The sequence below is a fragment of the Rosa rugosa genome, chromosome 2, assembly GCF_958449725.1.
Source record: "Rosa rugosa chromosome 2, drRosRugo1.1, whole genome shotgun sequence".
NCBI classification, from domain to species: Eukaryota; Viridiplantae; Streptophyta; class Magnoliopsida; order Rosales; family Rosaceae; genus Rosa; species Rosa rugosa.
In genome coordinates, this window is record NC_084821.1 from 39482338 (window position 1) to 39499435 (window position 17098).

Genomic DNA, 17098 nt, shown 5'->3' on the forward strand with positions numbered 1-17098 from the left:
CTCAAACAGTAATAGTAACTGATTATGAATCAGTTGCCTTAATTAACTTCTACATCTATAATCATCAGCTGGGAAAAGAAAAGGATGATAGTAGACCGGCAATGTGAGATATTTCTTATAGAGGTAAAAACAAATCAAAATTATTGAACCCTACTCTAAATGAATCTACCAAAACGAAAACAACTGTCAACTACTTTCGTACACTCTACCTCATAATTGCTCTCCATCTTCTAGTATATCATGCAATAACTCTGTGTCAAATATGCCCACACCACTGCTTCATTTGAATTGATCGGATCTCACACTCACTTTGCTCTCTTTGTTTCTCTCTGAGTTCTCCAATGGAGTTGGAAAGCTTACTCGACTTCATTCAGAACAAGAACATTTTAGTCACTGGTGCCACTGGATTTCTAGCAAAGAGTAATTACTGTTCCTTAATGCCTTATTTAATCTCTCTCACTCCTTTCTCTGTGTATCTAGGTGTGTGTTTCTGCATTTAGTAACAGTTCTATATATGATTGTATTCATATATACTTATGCAGTTTTTGTGGAGAAGATACTGAGGGTCCAACCGAATGTGAATAAGCTCTATCTACTTTTAAGAGCTCCAGATACAAAAACAGCTACACAGCGTTTGCATAATGAGGTAACCAAATATACATATATGTTTATAGCTAGCTTTTCATTAGCTTCTATCTTTCTCATACACAAAAGAGCTCGAGGCAAGACTTGGCAAAACATATATATTTTCCCACTCATAAGCACTATAAATATGTATGTGTACCTACCAATAAACAATGAAAGAGGAAAACAACTTTTTCTCTTGATACCATATTAGAAATAATTAATCCAGTTATTTTCTTGTCATCTAAATTTTGTTAATTCAGCTTTTGGTTATGTGCTTCTAATTACAGATAATTGGGAAGGACCTGTTCAGAGTGTTGAGGGAGAAATGGGGAGCAAGAATGCACTCGATCATGTCGGAAAAGCTGACCGTGGTGCCTGGAGACATTTCAAAAGAGGATTTGGGGTTGCAGGATTCTGATTTGAGGGAAGAGATTTTGAGTCAAGTAGATGTCATTGTAAACTTAGCTGCAACAACAAATTTCGATGAAAGGTAAATATCATGGATTAGTTTTTATTTTGTTCTCAAATCAGCATTTATGAATCGTACTATTATCTTTTTGGTGCCTTGGGCAGATATGATGTTGCAATTGGTCTCAACACCATGGGCGCCAAGTATGTTTTGAGCTTTGCTAAGCTTTGTGTTAAGTTAAAGGTGCTGGTACACGTCTCCACTGGTCAGTATCATTATCTTTTTGGTTTGTTTTTGTGTCTTTCAGGGTTTGCTTGATTGGATCCGCTTATGCTCATATATTTCTGTTCAGTTATGACCTTTACGAAAATGATACATACTGTTTTGTCTTCATGATAATTACATCAATAATTGGAACACAAATGTATGTATCATGAAGACAAAACAGTATGTCCTCAGAGACAATATGTGGCATAAAATGACTATATTAAAAAAAATTTCATTAAATGTGTTTCACTTAATATTATTTGAAATTTTATATTCTTTTTTATACTTTTATTGTCAACAAACCTTGTACCCATATCTGATGTATTCTTTCCTTGAGTTTGAAACTTTGAACAGGGTTCCGGTTTGAATGAAAAAAGAAAAACAAGACTTAATGTTTCATTTTTAATTAGTATTATTGTCATTTTCTTTCAACATACAATAAAGATATTCCAATTCTAAAAAGAACATATATAGAGGGTGCGCGCACACATACATATATTTACATTAATAATATTCGAACATAGGTGACTTTGTGGATTTTAATTTTTCATATTAATTAGAATGAGTAACTGAGGAAGCTTGCAACATGTTTTGAGGATATAAAGTTTAACCACATCTTAAGAGAAGCCAACTTTACTGTTGATTTCTTGGCAAAAATGTGTCATAACCATAGTACAGGTAGTGTTTGGCGGAGCCATGATCTTCCCAATGCTACGGCTGCTACTGCTTTACTTGGTAGATTTTGATTCTGGATGCCGTAGAGGCTCCACTAATTAGTAGTTAATTTGGTTGTTTGTAGTTCTTTTCTTATCACAAAGAAAAAATAAAAAAAATTAGAATGAGCAACTGCAAATGGTAGATTTGAAATATAGTTATAAGAATTGGTGCTAGTGAAGAAAAGAAAAAATGAAAATCACTCCTATGTTGATAAAAACAGCAACTGCCGTTCAAAAAAAAAAAAAAAAAAAAACAGCAACTGATGAGCGCTGTTAATCTTGGGATGGATTGATGTTTAGAGGAAATATCTCTTACTACTATTTCTAAAATAGGAACTGGTTTTTTTATTCTATTTAGGTATTAATTTGTTTAATGTTACGTTGACTTCTTTTCTTTAATTTATATTAATTGCATGGCCGCGTGTCATGGATAATGAATGCATTGAGATGGATGGAGTTTATGGCTTTGTGTTTTCTGATACATCCTGGTTTGTTTGTTTGCTGTTCTCAGCTTATGTTTGGGGGGAGAAGGAAGGACTTCTACTAGAACACCCCTGCCTCATGGGGCAGTCTCTCAACGGGACCCCTGGATTAGACATCGAGACAGAAATCCGGATCGCCAACGAAGAAGTTAGACGTCTTCGGTCAGAGCATGCTTCAGAAGCAGCTATCACTCTTGCCCTCAAAGACTTTGGCCTCAAAAGGTAATAGATTATTTTTTTCTTTCAAGTATATATTTTCAGAAAGATCGAGAACTTAATTCATTACTAATCTTAAAACAGAAGCAGACATCTTGGATTAGGGTTCTTTAACATAGATCCACGTTAATATATAGCTTTAAATTTTTGGTAGAGACTAGACAGAGACCTCCATCAATTATAGCCAGATGACAGATAATTTTCTACAGAGTTAGTAGCTATGATGTTGTTCTTGGCCTACATATTTATTGTTATTGCGACGTTCAAACCTCTATCATTACCATTTGCCACCTCGTTTAAGATTTTACATCCAGTCTCATCCGTCTAGTCGGGGAGTTGTCTAATCAGTCGGGGGATATAATTATCTACATCACCAGTTAAGATCCAATTAAGTTCTTAACAATGACTCAACGAGAAACGTCAAGGCCAACATCACTCTATATCAGCCAATGTTTAGAGGGAATAATTGTTTGGATTTACGGTTTTGCATGTGCCAACATCACTCTATATCAGCCAATGTTTAGCGGGAATAATTGTTTGGATTTAAGGTGCACTTGGCTCTTATTGCAATAATGTACGTATTACAGAGGTCACAACACTTCATTTTATCAAGTTCATAATTAAGACTGATCTTAAGAAAAAGTTAATCAGGATATCAAAGAAATATGCGTCTGGCGGTATTTACAGAGTCGAAATTGGGTTAAATTGATCTCTAATGGAAATTATTCTATGTACTGACGGTGCAAATGACCCAACACTTATAAGATGATCTCAACCCTTGATATTTATAATTAATATTTTTTTTAATAATCTAAGAGTGTATTTAATATAATCTAACCATCCATTTATGTCGGTGTAAGTTTTGGTGAGTTATGAGATATAGTTTTGTTAACCATAAGCTCAAAACCCAAATGAAAGCAGCTAAAATACGCCTCCCATTCGTTAGGAACTAAACAATTAAGTCCATTATCGTGATTTATTTTGATGATGATAGTATACATTGGGACCGACACTGTCTGAACATTTAATACCCTAATTTACTCTCCACCAAACAAACAGAGGGATGGGTGATGGCTCCAGGTCAGGTCACCATCATCTTCTGAAATGGTAAGATCGAAATGAATAAGAATTGCACTTGTTAGATTTCCAACCAAACGGTGGCAGAGTATTTATAAGTTTGTTGGGGGCTTTTAATATAAGAAACCAATCAAAAGCTTTTGAAGTAACTATAAAGAATTTTTTTTTTTTTTTTTTTTGAAGGGGAACTATAGAGAATTCTTTAACTCCCCGAAAATGTGACAATGATATATGTTGTTTTCTTCACAATGATATATATTGTTTTCTTCTTCTTCTTCTTCTGTTTCCTCGGTTTTGATTGCAAGCATGTGCAAAAGATAATGATTATTGTTGAATTCACAAACAAATGTTTGTTGAATTGTTGTTAGACACATAAGTCTTAACAAAAACATGACTTGAAAATATATTTTTGAGAATATTTTGGTTTCCTGATAAAAGGACAAAATTTGCATATGCGTGAAAATGTATGTGTCACTACATTATTTATATTATCTATCATACAAGTTATCTCAGATAATTTTTGTTCAGCGCAGACTAATATGAGATAGCACATATATAACATATGTTGAGATCGGTGACCATTTAATTATTTTATTATATCTTTCCAAAAATAGATCCAAAAGCGCAGAACAATTCTTAGGTTCACCCCTAGGGTGAATGAGCATATTCACCCCATTGTCGATTAACATATTTTTACTTAATAAATTTATAATCCAACGGTCTATATCTTAAATTATCCTTTAAATATCATCTCTGTAAAAAATCAATCGAATCGAAAATCGTTTAACTATCTAATTGAATCAAACAAATGGATGGTTCTAACAACACTTATTACTACTATGATGAACTGTCCATGTATTTCATAGAAATGAATAACTAAAAGGTCTTCAATTTGATTGATTTTTTACAGAGCTAATCTTTATATTACGTTATACAACATGAATGATTGGATTAGAAAATTATAAAGTTATTATGCGTTAATCGCAAGAGAGGGTGAATTTGCTCATTCATCCTAGGGGTGAACCTAAGAATTTTCGCATGGGACTTAGCATATTATTTTCTATGAACTTTATTAGAGCAAGTGTATACGGATGGCCAAACACTTATGTGTTCACCAAGGCAATGGGAGAGATGCTAATAGGAGAGCTCAGAGGAAATCTACCGGTTGTCATCGTACGCCCTACCATCATCACCAGCACTTACAAAGAACCTTTTCCTGGTTGGGTTGAAGGCATCAGGTGCGCTCTAAACCAAAACCAAACATTATTTAGCTATTAGTTTGATGATTAATTTTACTAATTCTTCTGTCAAATAAGTAACTTAACTTCCATGTGTTGAATATATGCAGAACCATTGATAGCGTAGCAGTTGGTTATGGTAAAGGAAAATTAACATTCTTTCTCTGCGACGTTGAGGCAATTGTTGATATCGTGAGTTAACAAACCCTAATATGCAGGCGCTTCGATAAAATACCAGCAAGGAGAAATTATTAATAGAAAACAAAAGAAATTTGAAGTGTTAACTATGGATATATGCGCGCAGGTACCAGCAGACATGGTGGTGAATGCAATAATAGCAGCAATGGCGGCTCATGCAAATGAACCTGGTGAAGTAATTTATCAAGTGGGTTCTTCTGTGAGCAACCCGGTCAAATACAATGATCTTCACGATTACGGTTTTCGTTACTTCACCAGAAAACCTTGGATTAATAAAGATGGAAAGCCAGTCACGGTTAAAAAGGTCACAGTTATGAGCAGCATGGATAGCTTTCACAGATACATGACCCTCCGTTACTTGCTATTCTTAAAGGTATGCATATGTCTTCTGAATAGTACTTCACAACTTTGTCATTGCCAAATATGGCTTGCATGATTAGATTGGGAAACTATTTTCTATATTCGTATATTAGATATAACAGGTCAATAGTGTGTCATTCCATTCAATTGTCATCATATAATGACCTCAATAAATTTTAAAGCTCATGGTGTCTTTTTTAGAGAAGAAAAATCAAACAAGTGGTGATATGTGTCCCAAAATGAATATGAGTCCAATTCTGTAATAGAGAATAGCTTATCTGTCACTGATTACAGCTGATGCATAGAATAGCTATTTCGAGTATAACCAAAATATACAATTGCAAGTTATCCCTTTAAATCTTATGTGAAATATAATCTCTTTTCCTCTCACAAACAGGGATTGGAACTGGTGAATATGGCATTTTGTCAGTACTTCGAAGGCACATATACTGATCTCAGTAGAAAGATCAAATTTGTGATGAGATTGGTGGAACTATACAGGCCGTACTTGTTCTTCAAAGGAGTGTATGTCTTCTTTTGATTAATTTGGAACTTTTTCATTTTAGAAATTAGATCTTAAAGAATTCATTCGTACCCGTATTTACTATCAGCTGATTCTTATTGACAGTTTTGATGATATGAACACGGAGAAGTTGCGAATGGCAGTGAAAGAGACCACCACAGAGGCCGATATGTTTTACTTTGATCCCAAGATCATAGATTGGGAAGACTACTTTATGAAAATACATATTGTTGGGGTTGTCAAATACGTGTTTAAATGAACTCTATATCCAGAATGGGTCATCATTCATTCAATTATATTCGAAACTGGTGTTTTGGACGCTCTCGCTGTGTTGTATGTACTCAAGTCTGTTATAAATTATCATCAAGGGTTCGAATTATGATACAAAATTGTTATTAAATTATATATATATGATGATGTACAATGTACTTTGTTACAAGGAAAATTCTACAATAGTTAGTACGAACAGGGGCGGGATACATTGGTTTGGGGTCAAGGTTTAATCAGATAAATCATAAAATCATACAATTGATGTTCAGAAATCACAAGTATGTTGTATATTGATAACAGGGTAATTTTCCAGCAATCTCATGTTGGAGCTTTGCACTATGGATTACAATCTTACAATTACAAATAATTACAACTAAGATGCATAAAATAAGATACAAAGAGGAAAACATCGTGTATATATTGAATTAACTTAACCCCTCCACCCTAAAGCTAAGTCTCATGAAGGGTAGAACTAGGGGTCATCAATGGGCCAGGCCGGGTCGAGTCCGGTCCATTCATAGCAGGCATGGACCGGACCGGGCCGGGCCGGGCTTAGCCTTACAACATTTTTAGATAATGATGGGCCGAGTCGGGCCAGGCTTTTATTTAAATAACAAGATCCAATTAAGCCCGTTCATATAAAGCGGGCTTTTCGGGCCGGGCCGGGTAGCCCTCGTTTTTTCCGGGCCGGGCCAGGCTGTAGTTTACAAAGAAAATCTTCGAAGTCACTTGTATCAAATTAATATTTTCTTTCCTTTTTATAAACAGTAACTATCACATTAATAGCAACAAAAACTTTAGTCACAATAGATTACATTCACTGAATTCTATTGCGGAGAAACTTTTTAATTTCTCAACATAATGAATGTTGTGGTTGACAGCAACCAGACACATAAAACGATTACCCACAACAGCAACAGTTTAGGAGTTTAGGTCTTTAGTCTTGCTTTTATATATATATATATATATATATTAGGGCCCGTAAAATCTCATAAGTTAATATGTACAGTTAATTACTTAATTAGATACATATACATATATGTATATATATTATTTATTTTTAGAAGTAGTCATTTCCTATTTTCCTTCATCAGGCTAGACTGGGAATCTAAACTCCTAATTAGATTCCTAATTAGTTTCCTTAATTAGATATATATATATATATATATATATGTATCTAATTAAGGAAACAGCTTTAGGAGTTTAGATTCCCAGTCTAGCCTGATGAAGGAAAATAGGAAATGACTACTTCTAAAAATAAATAATATATATACATATATGTATATGTATCTAATTAAGTAATTAACTATACATATTAACTTATGAGATTTTACGGGCCGAGCCGGGTTTGGCGAGCTTTTACGGGCCTATGGCGAGCAGGGCTTCAAACCCCTAAACCAAGCCTGGCCCTCTACCCACAGAGGCGGGCCTTTTGCGGGCTTTTATGCGGGTCGAGCCGAGCTTTTACCTGTAGGGCTTGCGGGCCTCCATCGGCCCATTTGATCCGCAGGCCAAATGATGAGGCCTAGGTAGAACCTTATAGAAAAAAGCTAGCTGACAAAGAAACCGCAAAGGTAGGAGCATGCCCTGTTCGGCGGCGCGCCCCATTGTTAGACGGGCCAGAAGTATGGATCTAGATTCTGTTGAAAGGGAGTCCAGCCGAAGGAGAGGTTGCGCGAGGATGTTGTTGCTGTCTAGGGCTCTTGGATGTCTTGATGGGGATAGGCAGCGGCTGGTGGGTGGCAGGAAATCGAGGCTGGGGTTGCCCTATCCTAGAGAGGAGTGTGGACGGACTAATGGGTGGTTCGAGGTGGTGATGCCAGATCGATGGTTGCCTGGAGGTGCCTGTATTGAGGCCCCATTGAGAACTACGGTGTCTGGGTCGGATCGGATGGCTCTGATTTGGTTTGGGAGGTTGGGCTTTGATCTGGAGAGGGGCGGCGTGTTGTGCGGGCTGGAGGTTAGTGGCGGGAGGCTGCTGTCGGTGGTGGGACACCGTGTGAAGCTCAGGCAAGATGGTGGTGTTGTGGCTGTTGTAACCTCCAACTTGGGCTTAAGCTGTTTCGTTTCTGGGTCTGGGCATTGGGCCTGGACCCATGTTATTTGTCTATTTTCAGTTATTGTTTTTTTTTTTAATTTTAGTTAATTATGACTTTATGCCGGTAATAAGTCCCTACGAAGTTGTGGTAGGGCGACGTGGGTTTTGTCCCTCTATGCACACTCAATGTGCCTTGTCTGGCCTAGTGAGGAGGCGAGCTGTTTGAAATGGATTGTCGTCAGATTTATCTCTGTGTGACAACATAGTGGGAAAGCTGTACTATTTGTAATGATGCTTCTTCGGGATAGAGTTATCTTTCCGATATTATCATGAACACTTTGTCAAAGTAAATGGAGTAGCCAATCGTACACTCTTTGTTAACTAAGGTGCTTGTTAGAATACATAGTTTTACTGGGGACTCCTGGTATTATTCTGGGAGGTTCCCTTTATGCTTATTGTAATTTGGGGTTCAGGCTCTACGTCCCATCCCCCATTTGTACTCTACAGTTTCATTAATCAAGACTTGAAGGCACCCGTACCAGCACTTTTTCAAAAAACAGAAGGAAAAAAAAAAAACAAGATACAAGGGTAATTTTTCATGAAGTGGGTAGTTTTTCCCATGTACTTGTTTGTTTCACCATTATTTTTTTTGGGCCGTGACCACTTACCCAATTTTAGCCTAAAAATTGCCCACTTACTCCACTAAGAGTTTTTTAACCCCATTTACCCAATCCAACAGTGTTTGACAGTATTGCCTCTATTAATTAACTCTCTCCTCTCAGACTCTCTCTCTCTCTCCCCCCCCTCCCTCTTCGTTCTATTTTCTCTCTCCTCCCCCCTCACCGATTTCTCTCTCTCTCTCTCCCTCTCTCCATGTCTGCAGATCCGACGCTGAATTCTGGATCGGATGCACACCTACAGTAACGACGCACACCTCTCTCGCTCTCTCTCTACCCCCACCCCCGAGACGGATTTCGAACCCGACGTCTCCGACCCCAGCTCACTCCACGAAGGAGGCTCCGGTGAGCTCGCGACGGCGCTGCAGGTTATCGTTCGTCTGGGCTGAGCGAGGCGGAGCTCCGAAGCACCGGCGATCTGATCTCGGAAGACGAACCAACTTTCGAACTCGACGTCTCTGACCGCGGCTCACTCCACGATGGAGGCTCCGGTGAGCTCGCGACGGCGCTGCAGGTCATCGTTCGTTTGGGCTGAGCGAGGAGGAGCTCCGAAGCACCGGCGATCTGATCTCTTTCAACGAACCAATGTTGACAGGAGGTTTGAAGGAGGAGAAGGATCTTCTCCGACTGGTGCCTAGAGCTTTTTTTTTGGGTAAACTATGGGCAGAAGAAGGAAATAAAAAAAGGAAAAAAATGGAAAGTCGTGACTGGGCTTGGAGTTGAGTCGCCGGAAGAATGGGTGCATGTTTATTGGAGGGCAGTAATATTATTATTGGGGAGCAGTAATTTGACTATTGAGGGTAATAATATGATTACTGGCAGACAATAATATGATTATTGGAGGGCAATAATATGATTATTGGGGGGCAATAATATGATTATTAGGGGGCAATAATATGATTATTAGGAGGCAATAATATGGTTACTGGGTATTATTATGGGGCAATAAATTCAGACGCCGGAATCCGATAATTAGTCCGGTCGCCGGATTCGGGATTCCGATGAACGGTCGCCGGATTCAGGTCACCGGAGTCGGCGGCCGGCCACTGGTCACCGGAGTCCGGCAAGGTCTCCGATGACTTCTCCCTCTAAGTGAGAAAGAAGGAAAGGGCAAAAAAGTCCCAAAAATAAATAAAAAAGAATTGGGTATTAGGGAAATAATCTCTTAGAGTGTTTGGGTAAGTGGGCAATCTCTTAGAGTGTTTGTGTAAGTGGGCAATTTTTATCCTAAAATTGTGTAAATGGTCATTATCCCAAAAAAAATACTTAATTGGGTATTAGGGCAAAAGTTATGTAAATTATTGGGTAAGTAGGCAATCTCATAAGATGTTTGGGCAAGTGGGGTTAGTGTTGCTTAAATTTGGGTAAATGGACATTTTCCCTTAATTATATATCCCTATCTATTTTATGAATACTAAAGTCTATTAATATTTAGGGTTAATTTGATACTTTTTTTTTTAGTTTCGGCTGACAACACCTCTTCTCTTAATAATAGTACTATAGATAAATGAGATATTGATAGTGAAATTAGTAGCTCATCATAAGTAATGAAACGATAAATGTATAAAATAATAGTAGAAGTCAACTCAGGTAGTAATTTTTTTTTTTTTGAAATAGAAATTGATTGTCGTAAGATCAATAGCAGGCAAACTGCCAATGGCTAGAGTCTAACTGTACCTACAACAAGATAGCCGACAAGAAAATCCAGAAATCCTATTCTAGGCAAAACAGACTCATTACAAGCCGATGATAAGCTCGCTAAAATTAGCGAACTTATCAACAAAGCAACTCCGTGTCTTTTAGGGCAAAATCATTGATTAGCATCCTCATTAGCCAGACTCGCAATTTTGGTACCAACAAAAAACCACTTCCTAGCAAATAAATAGGAGCATCTCATTATTTACAAGCAATGTTCTAAAAATCGCTAGGCGCTAGTCGGACATTGACCAATCGCCTAGCACCTCCCACCTAGGAGGCACCTGGGTGGTTTTTATTTTTAATTTTAATTTTAATATTTTAATAATAAATACATGTATATAGGATTCTCATGTTGCTGATAATTTTTGATTGCATAATTATATTCAAAACATTACACCCACCATTAAATAGTTCAAATTACTAGTTAGATAATTATAAATAAACGTTATGATATGTACATACTTATCCTAAACTTTATCATAAAACTACCTAATTTAAGCTATAGTGGTCAACTTTGACCAAACCACATAATTCCAAGCAACTGAAGTGAACTTTCACGTTCTCTTGCTTAATCATGTTTTCATCTTCTATCACCTCCAGTTTCTGCAAATCTCTCTCTCTCTCTTCTTCACTGGATTCAGATTATATGACTTTTTTTCTCTCTCCTTTCTAAGAGGTCATCTAATTTCCTTTCCTCTCCCCCAGAAATAAATCAAAGAAAACTCTTCATCTTCGAAACCAAATTATTAAGTTCACGATGAGATGAGAGAGAAATCTTCAAGATATTGATATTCAGTGTCAGAAATGAGAGAGAGAGAGAGAGAGAGTGGAGAGACGCGACGAGATCCGACTGCCCAACGCCCAGGCGGCTTAGCCCAGGCCGTTTTTTAGAACATTGTTTATAAGTTGCTTGAAAAAGTCATCAATGTTATTACAGATAATTACGTAACCATAAGTGCAAATGATAAAGTTTCAGTAAGTCAAAACATCAATATATTAGATCCATTACTGTTTTTTTTTTCTAACTCTGGACCACAATGTAACTCCCCACCCCATCCCTGATGTCAGTGAGATTTGAACTCATGACCTCCACAGTGTTAGTTAGACTAGCTAACCAACAGACCACGGCTCACCGACATGTCATTGCCAACTTAAGTCTTAATCTTGTAAATGGATCATCCTTATGAAGCATCTAGAGCTCTGCTCTTTGACATTGTAAATTATGGTTACGCGAGAGGCTTTCAAATCGAATCTATACATCTCAAAAAAAAAAAAAAAAAAAAAAAAAAAAAACTCACATTGATGTCTAACATAAGTTAAGGGAAAGATGACAACAGTGATCCAATAGTCCCAGTACAAACGTTGACAAGACATACCAAATGTTTCTAAAACCAACGCTATCTTGCCACCAAACTCAAAGAATTGGATGCCACAGTGTTGAAAATTAGGTGCAAGCGACCTTTAGGCGTGAAAAGCCATGAACCCAGATACGGATGGCAAAATCAAACCTAACCCTAAATAGAAACCCAAGCCCAAATTGGAATCCAACACTAGAAGTCTAGAACTATTAAGAGGCAGCCTAGACAAGGGTAGCACGTACACTCCCATTCAATTGGGAATCCTCACAACACTATGATCTAAATGACCACAGCAAAAAGTAACACCAAACCGGGCCAAAATTAGCCAAAACTCAAAAGCAACCCTTGCATGCTGACGAAGAGAAAAGCCACCCACCGGACGCCAGTACCCCAGATCAAAGACACACACAAGCGCCAATACCACCCCTACACTACTAAAAAAAATTGCTTTTGCGACGCCTATTTTGCGACGGCAATTTGAGCTTTTTGCGACGGCAACACAGGCGTTGCAATAGGTGGTGTCACAAAATCCAATTGCTACGGCAATTTTCCATCGTAAATACTTTTTTGCGACGGTTTTCTCTTGCCGTCGCAAATTTATTGTTTTGCGACGGTCCATTTGCTACGGTGACTTCCGTCGCATTGTTTGTTTCAGGATAATCAATGTGGAGGTATTTGCGACAGCAACCTTGCCGTCGCAAAAAAAGAATTTTTTTTATAAAAAAAAATATGGTGCTAATTGCACCATATTTTCATTCTAAGAACATGCAAAGATAAAAACTATTATACACTAGAAAGCTTTGCTGCGGTTTTGGAACTAACACAACGTTATTTAAGTACTGAATTCAAAAGCATAGAAAATATAGTTGAAATGATCATTGTATTAACAAAAGATTTAGTCTGTTCTACAACTAAACACTAAGTAGATCATGTTCTAGTATCCCCCCTGCCTCCCTTGCTGTGCATTTGAGCTCCATTCCTGCCCTCCTTGCTGTGCATTTGAGCTCCAACCTTGCAGCTGCTTTGGTTCCCTCCACTGCTGCCTTAGTTGCGTAGTGTGCTGCAGTCCAACCTACCATAGTGGCCTTGTCCTTCAAATCCACCGCAACATGACCAACATAATGCAGAGTGGTCTTACCTGCAAACATGGCCATGTCTTTAGTCTTCTCTGCTAATGGCACTGTGTACTCCACCGTTTTCTTCCCTGCACTTGATAAGAGTATTTTTTGTTGCATATAGTACAGAAAAAATGAATGAAGATGTTGACAAAACTGAAAGAAAAGAAACAATAGAAACCAATACATACTATGATTGTCCTATCCAAATTCGCATGGAAAATGATATCTGACTTCTTTAAATTGCAGGCATAGAAACAATCTCGCTCGCATTATTTTGTTACTCATTACACTAATAAAAATGAATTTTATACCGCTCTTTCTTTCATCTGATGTCTTCACAATCTCAATAGATGTTCCTGTCATTTATTGCCAGTATGATACCCTCAAACTATTTGGGAATTTAAAGCCTCAGTAATGCAGCTTTTACTTGCCCAAAACATAATATAAAATGTCAAGAATCTCTTTAGGTGCAAAGAAAACACTACAGAAAATAAAAATTGCATTTCAAATTAACTGAACAAATTCTGCATAGATACAGAACATTTAAAATCTTTTTACATTCTGCTAACACCAAGGTATAATCAAAACATTAACTGCTAACGCTCCAAAACTTTTAGTCAGTATCGCAAGTGAGTGATTACTCAAGCATAAATATATTCCTTGCAAGCCACCATGCAAGTGAGTGATCACATGGCCATAACAATTATTTTTTATGTATTTATGTTTTTTTTTTTTTTTTTTTTTTCATCAAACCACAATGAAACATGAAACTTATCCAGGAGTTGTAGGTTTGGAGGTATACCAGGACTTCCCACGTAAGATCCCAAAGTTGGCGTACTACAGTAATTCGATCCTTCAGCGATGGTATCTCTCCAAGCACATAGGACTTCAACCCATAGTAACAAACAACAGATATTATTAGGACCAAAAATGCCAAGAGAAAAATTAAGTTTGTAATTGATAGATGTTCTAGATAAACACAACTTACAGCAATTACAAGGTCATGTTCTCTCTCTGATTTGTTGATGCTTTTAGTCATTGATTGGAGGGTAGCATAACTGTGAATAAGTGTTAAGTTCTTCTGACCTAAGATTAGAACATAAAAACAGTAAAGAATCTGCTTTAGCCAGTTACTCCTCGAATATGCATGAACCATCACAATAGGACTCTACTCCTACTTACAAACAATTTAGTGTAGTGATAATCTAGAGGAGAACTACGTAACTAGTTTAAACAGAAGAACCATTACTAACCTTGTATAAGGCTCTGGCCTGCACGCTGCATTGATTGTGATGGCTCTACTAAGTTAACTTTCCCCAAGGAATTCGGCCCGACTTCTCGTAGTGCCCTACGGCATTCCATTTACATTATATCAAAATCACATTACATACAAACAGTAATCCCAAATCTTCACGTCATTAACAATTGAAAGATAACCAAATGAACTTCTCACCAGAAAGCCGAACCCGTGCCAGCACCAAAATCCAACACTTTAGCAGGAGAAAAACCTGGCAGCATTGTACGAACCTGTCAAACAACAACAACACAAACACACTGCTGAACATCAAAGATCAAATCTTCATCAAACTCTCATCAATACACACCCGAAAAGAACAATAATTTCGCACCCAATTGAAAGCCTAATACTAAAATCAATCTAAGCACTTCACTTCTAGCATACAAGAACACAAATTTATCAAATTTACAACATAAATCCTTGAATCCATACCTCCTTGAGTACTCTGTGACAAGCAGAGAAGACAAATGGCATTCTAGAAGCAACATAAGCAATGGTCTCGTCGTCTCTATAAGTAAGGCCAATATCTCCAAAAGAGCTCTTGATCTTCCACCTCTGTGACTGGTCCACATACTGCAAAGGGTCCTCAATGAGCTGTTTCAAAGTGGAAGCAATAAGCTGAGAGTTGACATCCTTGATTTGGGTGAAGGATTCTGATAGCCTCAGCACCTTCCTCTTCAGCTATCTAAATATACTTCATGTTGTCACTAAATCTCTCTAGTTTTTTCTTTAATACCCACAACTATATGAGAAAACTGCAGCCCAATAGTTGATAGAAAATACGCATCTTAGATAACACAATCAAATGCAAGTCTGATTAACAACTTAAGCATCCTACTTTCATTTAAAAGGTTTACAGCAGAAAGCAGTCCGATTAAAATGAAAAGGGCCTTCATCAAGTCTCTGGTCAATGCAGAGTGTAGAGTCCACAATCATAACATGCAAGTTGTTCAGCTACCAAACTTGACAATATCAGATCACCCAAAAAAAAAGCTGAACTCTTTATTCAAAACTCAAACTCAACCCAAAAAAATTCAAATCAAGTTCAACCTCAAACTAGTCATTGTATCGATGTCTACAAGAAAGATATCCATCTATTTACTAAACATGAAGATTATCCAGGAGGATTGGCCACTAATGCTCAAATTTGAAAGAAAGCCCAATTAGTTTCATATCAAAATTGAACTCCCAATCTAACTATTGACCTCTCATATACAATCAACTGTTCCCCTAGAATTAACGAGAGACAAATGGAAAGAACAATGGAATTTACCTTATAGATTCCTAAAGAAATTGATCTGTTGTGTCTGGGTAAAGGAGGAGCTATTGTTACAGTTTATTTGGTGAAGGAGGAGCTGTTCGACAGAAAGGAGGAGCTCGTCGGCCTCGGTGGTAGGTTCCGGTGCGCGGACCTCATCAACGTCGGCGGAGGAGCTCGTCGCTGTCGGTGTTAGGTTGCGGTGCAGACCTCGTCGAGCTCGTCTGTTCCAGTTCGAGGGCGAGAGAGAGAGAGAGAGAGAGAGAGAGAGAGAGAGAGAGAGAGAGATGATGTTTGGGAAAATTTGTTTTGTTGGTAGGGAATTTGGCCGAAAAAAAACAAAAGGAAAAACAGAGGGAAAAATATTTGGGTTAGCGCCAAGAGTAATACAGTGACGTTTATGTGTTGCCAAGACTTTTTTTTTTTTTTTTTTTTAAGTACATATACAAATAAGTTTTGCGACGGCAAGAAGAAAAAACGTCGCAATTGAGTTCAAAATTACTACGGTAAAAATTTTCTGTCGCAAATGATAAGGCTCAATCGCGACGGAGCATTTTCCGTAGCAATAGAGTGTCAATTGCGACGGCAACTGTTGCCGAAATAAAAATGCGAAGCAATTGCAATTTTTTTTAGTAGTGCTAAGAGGTTAACTAGCATGAAACAAAACAAGAATACAGCACGGATCTAGAAGATCCAAATGAAATTACGAGAGAGAGAGAGAGACAAATCACAACAAAAGAAAACAAAAAACAAAAAATAAAAGAAAATTTCAATGAGAACCAAAAAAGGAGATTTAGAGATGGTCATTATCCGTCTAGAACACAATATCGGTGTCAAATTGACCAAGCCACAGGTGATCATTGGAGGTGCGAGAGCTAAGAAACGCCTAGAATTTTTTTTTTTTACTCCTATACTACCAACACTACAAAAGCTTAAAAATAAAATAAAAATGGTGGACGAGCTTTCTTAATAAACATGAATACTATCTCAGAGAGATTTTGTATCTATATCCTACAAAATTTGTTTTCTATATTTTGTTTTTGATAAAATTTGTTTTGCTTTAGAAGTTGCAATCAGAGTTACACTACTTGGTCTGCTAACCATATATATATATATTTTTTTGGACTAGTTACAGATCCCGCACTTCGCTGCGGGTAGTATAATTGCACTCATGTTGTATAACTATTCTCTAATGGTTTCAACTCCACATTCTTAGCAGGTTTCAACTCCATATCTTTTGCTGGTTCCCATTTCACCACCTTAGCTGGTTT

At 37.4% G+C, this 17098-nt stretch overlaps 2 protein-coding genes across 3 annotated transcripts; one reads left to right on the forward strand and one right to left on the reverse strand.

Annotated features, from left to right (window-relative positions):
* The first annotated feature begins 326 nt into the window (after positions 1–326).
* Positions 327–6512, forward strand: LOC133734692 (fatty acyl-CoA reductase 3). Its single transcript, XM_062162305.1, has 10 exons — positions 327–420; positions 543–646; positions 915–1117; positions 1201–1301; positions 2531–2723; positions 4871–5032; positions 5143–5224; positions 5337–5603; positions 5988–6115; positions 6219–6512. The coding sequence occupies exons 1-10, from the start codon at positions 342–344 to the stop codon at positions 6370–6372; spliced, it is 1473 nt and encodes a 490-aa protein (XP_062018289.1). The 5' UTR covers positions 327–341; the 3' UTR covers positions 6373–6512.
* A 7029-nt stretch (positions 6513–13541) lies between these two features.
* On the reverse strand, positions 13542–16079 carry LOC133727921 (uncharacterized). Of its 2 annotated transcripts, XM_062155326.1 has the most exons (6): positions 15843–16079; positions 15002–15324; positions 14726–14799; positions 14526–14620; positions 14261–14358; positions 13542–14158 (listed from the first exon to the last, which is right to left on the reverse strand). In XM_062155326.1, the coding sequence occupies exons 2-6, from the start codon at positions 15041–15043 to the stop codon at positions 13991–13993; spliced, it is 477 nt and encodes a 158-aa protein (XP_062011310.1). In that variant the 5' UTR covers positions 15044–15324; positions 15843–16079; the 3' UTR covers positions 13542–13990. The 2 variants fall into 2 exon arrangements, with proteins under 2 accessions (XP_062011310.1, XP_062011311.1); XM_062155327.1 differs by lacking the exon at positions 15843–16079 and having other exon boundaries at positions 14726–14826; positions 15002–15120.
* Positions 16080–17098: the final 1019 nt, after the last annotated feature.

Bases quoted from the DNA above. Each gene is read 5' to 3' on its own strand.
- LOC133734692 (XM_062162305.1), top strand. From the start codon at position 342: ATGGAGTTGGAAAGCTTACTCGACTTCATTCAGAACAAGAACATTTTA. The intron at 647-914 runs GTAACCAAATAT...TTCTAATTACAG, and splicing joins CACAGCGTTTGCATAATGAG to ATAATTGGGAAGGACCTGTT. The intron at 2,724-4,870 runs GTAATAGATTAT...GAACTTTATTAG, and splicing joins AAAGACTTTGGCCTCAAAAG to AGCAAGTGTATACGGATGGC.
- LOC133727921 (XM_062155326.1), bottom strand. From the start codon at position 15,043: ATGCCATTTGTCTTCTCTGCTTGTCACAGAGTACTCAAGGAG. The intron at 14,359-14,525 runs GTTAGTAATGGT...TTCTAATCTTAG, and splicing joins AGGCCAGAGCCTTATACAAG to GTCAGAAGAACTTAACACTT. The intron at 14,159-14,260 runs GTAAGTTGTGTT...TATGGGTTGAAG, and splicing joins AACATGACCTTGTAATTGCT to TCCTATGTGCTTGGAGAGAT.